Genomic DNA, 10,505 nt, shown 5'->3' with positions numbered 1-10,505 from the left:
TGTGTGAAATAATAAACCTGAAAGCGTTTACACGTCTCTATGAGCGGTTGCGAGTATTAATCCACAAAATTCCTAATCTGTTTTAGATGATGAGATCCCAGGCTCTAGATAAACCACATATGAGGTGATATGAATGTTAGGGCCCAATTCTGCTCCTGTTTGAAGTCAGCAATAAAATTTCTCTTGGCTTTAGGAGTAAGAGTTTACAGATGATGAAAAGTAGGACTCAGCTTAGCAGGAAAATACGGAAAGAAAAGATTTTTAAAGTATTTGGTTACTTTTAAAAAATCAATATTAATTACAAGATTGTGTGTATGATGCAGATACATCTCCAGATCTGAACAAAATAAGCGGGAATTGACCTAGGCATTTTGGTTGTAGTCATCTGTTCGGTCAAAGGGTTCTCAGATAGCTTCCCAAAAGGATTTCTGATTAGGCCAATGCTCCCGTAACAGCCAGTATCAAGTACTGAAAGTTTTGAAGAAATTTGGATTATCAGATTTTACAGCCCGATTCCTCACAGCTCTTACCCAGGCTGTTACTTCCACAGTTACGGCTGTGGCAAGGAAAGAACCATTTACTTCAGGGGAGATTTTCTTTTTGGTAAAACTTCGGGTATGGTAACAGTGATTTAGCTACTTGTACTCGTCTGTGTTCTATTTTTTCTCAGTAATAGAAAAAAAAAAATCTGTTAAGAAAACATTCACAAACAGTGATTCATAGATGGATGAACCACTCTAGTTCCTAATGTAAGCAAACAGAGGTGTCATCTTCTCTCACAAGCAAATGCACTGCCTTGGGACCAGAGGTGGTGCAGGGTGCCTGTACTGCATTTTGGCTGCTTTCCTTCCTGAGGCATACCACATCATTTGCCTTTGTATTTTGTATTTGTAAAAAATAATCTTACTCTTAAAATAAATGTTTAATAAGTTCCTACTAAAAGAAGGTCCTGCTTGAGCTGCTGTGGGGGTCATGAAGTTCACACAGCCTCTTCTGCGCGTCTGTGTTTAAACTGTAGTTACCCTTAAATGACTGGATTACTTTTACTTTTAGACGTGTGTTTTGGAAGTGAACACAACAAATGTTTTTGCTGAGCTGCTAATTTTCATTTGAATCGCAATTTCTTTTATGAGCATGTAGTATAGCTTCTGCCTTTAAGGTTGGAAACCATTTCAGTGAAAAATTACCTTTCCTCCCCCAGTTTCGGATTATATTCGAACACATGCTTGCATTTCCTTAGGGTTAAGCACATGCTTAATAAAGATGCATGAATCTGGGATACAGATCTTACAATAGTAAACATTATAATCAAATTTCCCCCAAATTCCCATCCCAAAGTACACCTCATTTTCACATCGCTAGACCTTACTGTGCTATCAATTGCACATTTATGAAAAAAAAAAAAAAAGGTGAAGCAAAGTGGAGGTCATCAGTTTTAGAAATAAAAGTAGTCCAGGAATATGCACGTTGGTGGAACTTCAACTCAGTTATGGGACATTAAACAAACACCTGAAGTTTCCTGGTACTGCTTATAAACCAGCAATTTATTTTCGGTTGCATACAATGACTTTTTTTTCTTTCAAGACTCTGGCACCATGTTGAGTAAATAAAGTGCATATTAAAATACCGTCTAAATACAGCATGGGTATATAGTCACTGGAGAAATAGGAATAGTTTTGGAAGGAGTCATTCTGGTCCCTTGAGGAAATAAGGAGTGGTTTATAACTCTTTTTTAAAAATTATTTTAAAGACAAAATTAAAAAGGAAATATGCTTAAATAATGTTCAGGATGTAATAGGAACGTGGAAAAACCAGAAAATGTGAAGTCCATGCTGACACTTGAAATTATGCTGCATTAGTCTTCAATTAGAATTCCCAGCTTTTTTTTTTTTTTTTTTGTTCTATGTCAAAGCCTTAAGGATATTAAAATTGCATGTTCTGTACCATATTTCATTTACATATTAAAAGCAGCCCTTCCAAGTTGTCTGTTGGAGTCAGGAATAGTGTCATTCTTACAACCCTGACTTGAAACCTGAAGCTTCTGCCAACCATCAGACATACTGGTACATAAACATAAATGAATAAAACCGATGCATGGCTTTATCATACGTATTATAAACTGTAGGTGCTCTAGCAATCTGTAGACAAACACTTAAAATATTAGATCCACAAGCAAATCCCTGAATACAATGGAACCCTCCTATGATAGTTTTTCCACTCCAGTAACTCCTTTCCCAGTCCGTTCAGAGAGAAATGCTTTTTGAGCATAATATAACATTTATTTTCTCCATGTGACTGGAAAGACCTAGTAACCGAGAAATTAACAGCTACCTTTTATAGCAAATGGTACTTACCCTGAGCCTCTACTGAGTCTCTAGGTGGCCCTTACCACGTTGGCATTTGGCTGCTTTCCTGCCTAGTTGTGTGGTCTCAGGCAGAGCGGGTAAAGCTGTCCAGGATGGTGCCCTTGGTTTCACATATCTTTCTTGGGTGGTAACATGAGCAGGACTCTCAAACAGTGGTTTGCCCCTTACTGATAAAACGAATCAAACAAGGGGTACAACCACAGCACTCCAAGCAGGTAAAAGACACCGACGCCCTCAGGTTCTTTGCAGTTCTTCCCCTTTTTTTAATGCACGTGCCTCTTCGCAGTTGTGCTGTTTTATGGGGTGTTTGCAAGCAGTCACTCATTTCTAGTGGTTTCTTCCAGGCTCCCCACAGCAAGGGTCCCTGAGAGTCCCGTTCCCTGCTCTCTCTCTCTCGCGGCCGCATCCCTTGCTTTCCAGAACAACATGGAGACCACCGTACTTCTGGAAAGGCGGAAAGTGTGGCAGCCGATGAGTTTCTTCCCAGATGGCTGGTGTCTTGAGCTGACTGAGCAGCCAAAAGAGCTCAGAGCTTTGGGAAGCAGCAGAAATGGTGGAATAAGGGAGGCAGGAAAGTCTGTTCCTATGCTAGTAATTGGGTCTGGAGCAGGGGTGCTGTTTTGAAGAACGTGATAGTCTCCACTTAATGCACTTGAAGCGTTTTTTGTGTGTGTATACAAACTACATTCTTTTCTGATGCTGATACCTCATGATAAGTAGTGTCATGTATGAAACTCTGCTGACCTCATATTTCCTTTCAATATCATGCTGTATATGAAATGAATAAAATTCAGAGATCTGTAAAATTCTTAACACTGTGACTGTAGCTGTGTAACTTCTCTCAAGGATTCAGAGTAATGCATGAGTAGGTGTAATTTGAAATTACAGATGCATCTCTTTTAACCTCTAACTAAATATTCTTTTATGTTAGTTGCCTATGTTGTTGCACATCTCTTATCTTCCGCTTCATTACACTTAGACACATTGGACCACTTCAGAGGGGCAGCGTGACAGACTTGGGATGCTGTAATTCAGTCAACAGGTGGATATAGCATTCACATTATAGTCTGGATGTGTATTATGCGAGAAGCTGTACAAAGCTTCTGAGTCTGACTAAGGAACACATAGCTACACTGGATCTCCTAAGTCAAAGGGTTTAGTCCTCTGGCACTGCAGATTGCTGTGTCATATAAATCCTTGCATAGCATGAAATCTGTTCTTCCACCAGTGTAAGTCAGGAGCCACTTTCCTAATGTCAGTGAGCTATAAGAAGGGAATGAGAACTCTTAACTAGGGTAATATACATGGAGAAAAGAGCTGGAAGAAGATGCATGTGACACTAAATGAAATTCTGTTTGGGATTACTTTAGCCTTTGACTTTCAACCACTGTACATTAAAGCTTTTATCACTTGATAATTTGGCTAAATGCTTACCTTTTGTAAGCGTACGCACGCACACACATATTTCTTTTATGGAACTCAAAATTTACTGCATGCCTGACTTCTCTTGATATCTGAAATCCACAACTGTGCTTTATTCCCTCAACTTCCTCTCTATAGGATGGTCCGCACACTGTATGCCGTCGGCACCGTGTTTCTTCTGATGGGATTTCTGCTACCGGCAGCAGAAGGGAGAAAGAGGAATCGCGGATCACAAGGCGCTATCCCTCCTCCTGACAAAGATCAGCCCAATGATTCAGAGCAAATACAGACACAGCAGCAGTCGGGCTCTAGGCATCGAGAACGAGGAAAAGGCACCTCAATGCCTGCGGAAGAGGTGCTGGAGTCTAGTCAGGAGGCATTGCACATCACTGAGCGCAAATACCTGAAGCGGGATTGGTGTAAAACTCAACCCCTCAAACAAACTATCCACGAAGAAGGCTGCAACAGTCGTACCATTATCAACAGGTTCTGCTATGGCCAGTGCAATTCATTCTACATCCCCAGGCATGTCCGTAAGGAGGAAGGCTCCTTCCAATCCTGTTCCTTCTGCAAGCCCAAGAAATTCACCACCATGACTGTTACACTCAATTGCCCCGAGCTTCAGCCCCCGAGAAAGAAGAAAAGAATCACCCGAGTTAAGGAATGCCGGTGTATATCTATTGATTTGGACTAAACTGAGAAAAATACGGTACCGATTGCACTCTGACTGTACGCAATCATTGCCAGCATGAGAGTGAATGGCATGAACTAGCATACCTTCAGGGCTGGACAAAATTATTAATTACTTAAAACAAGAAAAAAAACCCCAAAAATAAAGAAAAAAAATGATGTAAGGAGAGGACACGCACATGGATGTTTCTGTCTAAGAGAGAAAAATGGATGTGTACAAGCAAATACGTGAATGTTCATTATGACAAAAATATTTAACGGGTATGAAATACTAAAAATATCTATTTACCCACAGTCATGAATTAGGTTTCCTAGTGGATATTCACATTTTTGCCGCTTGCTGGGGAAGTGGAGCTGTGGCTATTGCTAATGTTCACCTGCCGTGCTATTTGCTTTTACTGTATTAAGAGAAACCTCAAAGTGAGAGGACAATATATTTGAAAGCATTCATCTATTCTTAAATATGAAGTAGGCAAAAAGCAGTTTAAAGCGTAGCAAAACCATCACTGAAAATAGCGGCTGTATCAAGAGTTTATAGCATGCGCCTTCAAAACAAATAACTGTAATCCAAAAGCCATGTCTGGAGAACAATGGGGGGACGTGGGAGTGTTGAAAAGTCAGTATAGGTGGATGGAAAACAGAGCTGCAGCAAGTTAGAAAGCAAAAGGCCAAAGTAAGTAGACGGGGAGAGTACAAAAGGGAGTAGAAGAAGGAAAGATACATAAACAGGAAGACACAGAGGAAGAGATATTGTCTTCTGTTTATGTTTTGCTTTAATTTATATACCTAGTCATATATTACATAAATTAAAGAGAATCTATATACAAGGCTATAAATATACTTCTGAATTCTAATGGCTTTCTAAATCAATCAAAACCCATTCCTGTGCCACTAGATCCATTTGATGTCTTGTATTTCTGATATCAGTTATTCTTCATATCTACATATATATGTATATGCAGTATCTTTTAGTCATTGGTATCTATACATACATACAATGAGTACGCATATTCCATTGTGCGTAGCCAAACTCTCTCCTTCTCTTTTTCACACGCATACATAAAAGACGTACATAACCACAGCACAAAAATCTTGCTAACCAAGATCAAGTACAGAATGGCAGCAATTTAGTACATGAAGAGCAAAGCAAATATTAAAACAAGCATCATGTGACGGCAAATGCAATAACCACACAAGAGACAAAAGACACGACATTCATGACTAGTAAACATTGCATTGTTATTGTTATTTTAGCTTTGCCACAGGCATGCAGTTTGTTGAAAAAGAGATGCAGAACTTTGCCAGCAATAATCCTCTTTTTATATCTTTTACCACAGACTTGCCTTTAAACTGGATTTGGACTAAGTAAAGAGAATTTCCTGAAAATTAAGGGCTGACTGCCCCTCTCATTTGGGGAGGAAAAAAACCATAAAAGGGGACATACTACTTCCAACAGCTTGATGAATCTCACCTGTGAGGTTATCCTGCCTTTTGTCTCCTTCAGGATTAGGAGCTTAAACTTGATCAGGGCTGTGGGTTTTGGCAAGAGTACAGAAGGTCCTGCAAAAGAAATTGGTGTAGCTAGGTGGACCCTGAGCCATTGGACCTGAGGGAGAGCCCTTCCACGCACCTTGCCCTTGCTTTCCTGGAGGTCCGATGGGAAGCCTGGGGGTTTCCTCACTGGCTGCATCTCACGCCGCATGGTGTGCAAACGACTCATGCTGTCCTGGCTTCTGGCTTTGCAAGGGCGCTTTCCAACCAGGTGGTGAAGAGGTGGCGGGGTGCTGCACACCCTCGTGCCTGTGCCTGCAGGGCCCTGACACCTGGCCCTGCCCAGTGGGGTACCAAAGGAAAGGCGTGTCCCTACGCTGGCGTCAGTACTGGGCCTGAGAGCAACCCGGACATCGCTGATGTGAGAGAAACGGGAGTTACATCCACGTTAATTGTATGATGGGGTGCGGGTAGCCCAGGACTCGGTTTCCCCGTTCCGCAGTAATACTCTCTAGCGTCCACTATCAGTGTGGCTGCTCTTTCGCACACCAGATGCCTCTTTCAGCCACCGGGTGATTATCTTGGCAGCATATCTTTCCGTTGAATGCTGAGGAAGACAATTCTGCTCTTACTGAGATGTCCAAAGAGAAAAATGTGCAGTGGCATGTCACAGACGCATCCAGTGTGCAGTCATTATATTAGGTGCCCCAGCTGTTACACAGTGCGTCATGCAGTTATTGGCGATATCCTGCATCTCTGCGATTAATATATTTTTATTGTAAAATCCACTGCTGTGAGGTCTGCATTTGTAGGAATAAGAGATTGCAACTCATCGATTCGTATTATTAAAATGCATTTCATTTGGTGTACTCTTACTCAGCAGGTTTGACACATTTCTTCATGGATTTTAAAATCCAATTTTAAGATCTGGAATTACAGGACGTAGATTTCCACTGTGTGGAATGTGAATAGTTAAACAGAAAGATATGGATATTTAATGTTATTATTAATACAAATCCTCTTTCACTGATAATAGGCAGGGGTTGTTTTCCTTTAAATTACTGTTTTTGAGTTGGTTTGCAGGGGAAAGGGCCAATCTCGGGCATTGCTGAAAGTTTTGTACTAGCTAGGGCTTCTGTTCAAAAAATGGGCACACCTTACGAAAGAATTTTTTTTCTCCATGTGAAGTTGTCTTTTACAGTGACTGCTATGTCCCTAAACCCTTAGCCATTAAGCAAAGCTTCAGACATTACTGACTCCCTTATTTAAGATTAGGCTAGTATTCTGAAGGAAAACTGATAAATGTTTTACAAATCTTTATGTTCCAAAATAGCCTGTACATAGACCATGACGGAACTCCCCTTGAGGCAGATTCCCTCCCAATATGTAAATTTTATACAAAGAACTTTTATGAATTGCTAGTTATTGCCTGAGACTAAGAAAGTTCTGCTAACTTACAATTATACAAGATATTTAATATCAACCACAATATGTATTTAAATGTCTGCTTTATTCTAAAAACAATGGACTATATAACCTAAGGCTGCAGTTTTTTCATGCTCGGTCTCACAAAGCAAAACTTGGTTTAAAATGAAGTTTTAATTATTTTGTAACTGAATAGAATTGGAGGTTTTTTTCTTCCCAGCATTTTGTACGTCATTTTAACTACTAGTAACAAATAAATAAAATATCTTCTCCAGCCCATGACTATTGTTGGGTTTTTTTTTTTCATTTCTTCCTTAAGTTTCCAGCTTTTTCTGGATCTGTTGTACTTTACTCTGACTTCTGTGGTTTCTTCTAATTATAAAAGGGCTTACATTATGACAATGAGACACAGAGACAAGCAATGGCACCATCATTCAACACGGCTGCTTCAATAAGGTTTTTAAATGAGATCTGTCACTTCCCCCTCACCCTTCCACAATTTATAGAAGGAAAAATCTTAATCTTTACTTGCACTTTTCCCCTTGTAAACCATATAGTGACAGTTCAAAATATAAATCAGCCTTGAACTGTTGTAGAGTTGAAGTTGGAGTCGGCGGGCCTGCCTTACACCTTACGTCAGTTTTTACATCTAGCTAGCAGTTTACTCCCACTTTTAGAAGAAAAAGGGTAAGGAACACCTTTACGATACAGCACAATTGCAAGCTGTAAACAGGGACAGAGAAGATGAAAAATAATTAGAGAACAGGAAGATTTGAAATTTCCTTTTTACCTTCTCTGTCCCTGCTGGTGGCACTTGAGCAAGGCCTGTGCTGAGGAAGGAATACAACCCCAGAGAACAGGTTTCTTCAAACTTCCCACCCCACTCCCACCGGTGGGAGATGGGCAGCAGCGGTACGAACGTTACCTTTCCAACCGGCCACCCTGGCAGGTGTGGGAGGGGCTCGGTCAGTCCTTGCAGCCCCCCGTGCAATCCTGCTCTCTGCAGGACTGGTGGCATTGGCTGCCCGTGTGGAGAAAGTGGCTCTGACCGGGATCACCGCCTCGCTGAACCGGACTGAGAACAGCCTCTGGGTTCACAAAAGCCTCTGAGCTTACGTGAAATGCAGGCCTATTTCAGACGTACACCTTTTAGCTCAAAGGACCGACAACGGCGTAGTCGGGTACTCAAGAGTGAACGACATATAGTGTTTTCCTGTAGTGCACGCAGCTAACCAGAGAGAAGTGTCCGATGTCCCATCTCCAGCTCTGAAAAGCTGGGTGCTGCGGAGGTTTGGTGTGGTTTTCCCTCATGCAAAGCCCTTGTGAAATAGTGGAGCTGAGCAGCCCACTAGCACTGGTTGTCTCGGGTTTTTAAAGGCATTTTCGTTTAGTCTTCTGTCTCTTCTAGCATTTTGGTTTTTGTGTGTGTGCACTTCTAAAACTTCCTGAAAGGCTAATAACATTAAAATCATTATCTCTAGAAGGCAACTGATTTTTTCTGGCGTGAGATACAGGCACAGTTGGACAGAACAAGTTTCGTTGAAAAGATGTGCATATATAGCTGTACTTGAATATTTAAAACAGAGGGAAAAACCTCCTGGACTTACCTTTCTAGTGCTCTGTAGTACCATGGTCTTACTATTTATATGCTAACAAGCTCAGACATTCATTATAATTTATGTTAGGCCTACATACCAGCTTTGAATTGAAGATATGTCCACTGTGAAGTCCCGTGTGCTTTTTAGTTACACCGATCAAAAGAAGATAACAGAGAGAGAATTCACACACCTTAATCACCTTTCAGGGACACAGAAGTAAAACTATTTTTTCTCTTTCCCCAGTGAGGTAGTCTAGATTTCTGCTTGGGATTTCTGTGTGTGCTCTGTCATCCATGTGCTGTGCAGTTGATTCATACACACATTACAGGACTGAGGCATCAAGAACGTGTTGGATTTGCTGAGCATGTGCAAGACATCTGAGCACCACATGCACACAGTAGGTACGGTGTGTCCTGGATGGGTCAGTGGAACAGACAGTATCGCGGCTCCGCTCCAGCTGCCTGTCAGCGGTGGTGCCTGGCTGGGAAGAGGGATGTTGCATTTGCAAAAATGATGCAGTAATTTAACCGGGTCGTTTACCGTCTCCTGAGTTAAAAAAGATAAGCCCTGGAGAACTGTATGCTTGGGGACAGATGTTTCTTTGTACTGTCCAGTGCTCAGGAGTGAGCCCAGAGTTGTTAGTTCCAAAAGGTTTCCTGAATGAGAAGCACCAAGTCACTGGTACAAGACTGAGATGACAATGCTGGTTTGCTTAACCCAGTGGTCCCCTTACACAGTCCTCCTTTGCTTTTGAAAAAACATGCATCTTATTCCCTCCAAATAACTCAACCCTGCCTTAGAAACGGCTTCATATTAATTACTGAAATACAGCAGTCAATGTTGGCAGGTGAAGGTCCAAAATTTTCTCTGAGTCGTTCCGCTTACCTGGACGGTTGTATGAACCAAAGGCTTCTGAAGGGGAGAACTGCATCATTTAAAATTTAAGGGAGTGAAAAAAACAACGTATGTTTGGCTTTAGTCAAAACACTGGCGATATCACTGCTACATATTTTTAATAACCATCAGATCTTGGCCTTCAGGTATCAAAAATATTAACCATAATAAGATTCAGATACCTTGCTTTATTTTTTTTTCATCAGCTGAGGCTGAAACCAGAAATACACAGCAATGCACAGGTATCGTAACGAATCCCAGTAGTGCAGCTTTTTGATGCTACCTTGTAATGCAGCTTCATAAAAACATCTGAAGCCTGTCTGCACTGCCTGCCTGGGAATGTAGCTGATGACTTTAAGGTGCCCTTTGACAATGTGTGGCTTCTGGCTGCCTGAATTCCTCCCCTAGCTTTTATGGGTCTGGGGGAAGGAGTGCAGAAATTTTAACTGTCACTTGCTCCCTTTCCTATTACTTTCTAAAAATATTGCAAATAAATTTCGTAATCTACCTCTTTTAAATGACCAAGGAGCAATATATGAGGATCAAATTATACGCTGACATAAAAGAAGAATGTTTGGGATTGCGTTAAAAAAAACTTCTAAGTTGCGATATGCGATAA

The 10,505-nt window shown here is 41.1% G+C and overlaps 1 protein-coding gene across 1 annotated transcript; it reads left to right on the top strand.

Moving 5' to 3' along the window:
• Positions 1 to 3,926: 3,926 nt before the first annotated feature.
• GREM1 (gremlin 1, DAN family BMP antagonist) lies at positions 3,927 to 7,666 on the top strand. The gene has a single exon (XM_075103218.1). The coding sequence runs from the start codon at positions 3,928 to 3,930 to the stop codon at positions 4,480 to 4,482; it is 555 nt and encodes a 184-aa protein (XP_074959319.1). The 5' UTR covers position 3,927; the 3' UTR covers positions 4,483 to 7,666.
• Positions 7,667 to 10,505: the final 2,839 nt, after the last annotated feature.

The sequence above is a fragment of the Phalacrocorax aristotelis genome, chromosome 9 (genome assembly GCF_949628215.1).
Source record: "Phalacrocorax aristotelis chromosome 9, bGulAri2.1, whole genome shotgun sequence".
Lineage (NCBI taxonomy): Eukaryota > Metazoa > Chordata > Aves > Suliformes > Phalacrocoracidae > Phalacrocorax > Phalacrocorax aristotelis.
The sequence above is the reverse complement of the archived record's forward strand: the minus strand, read 5'-3'. Positions and strand labels throughout refer to the sequence as shown.

Excerpts from the sequence above, each read along its gene's own strand:
- GREM1 (XM_075103218.1), top strand. The coding sequence starts at position 3,928 with ATGGTCCGCACACTGTATGCCGTCGGCACCGTGTTTCTTCTGATGGGA.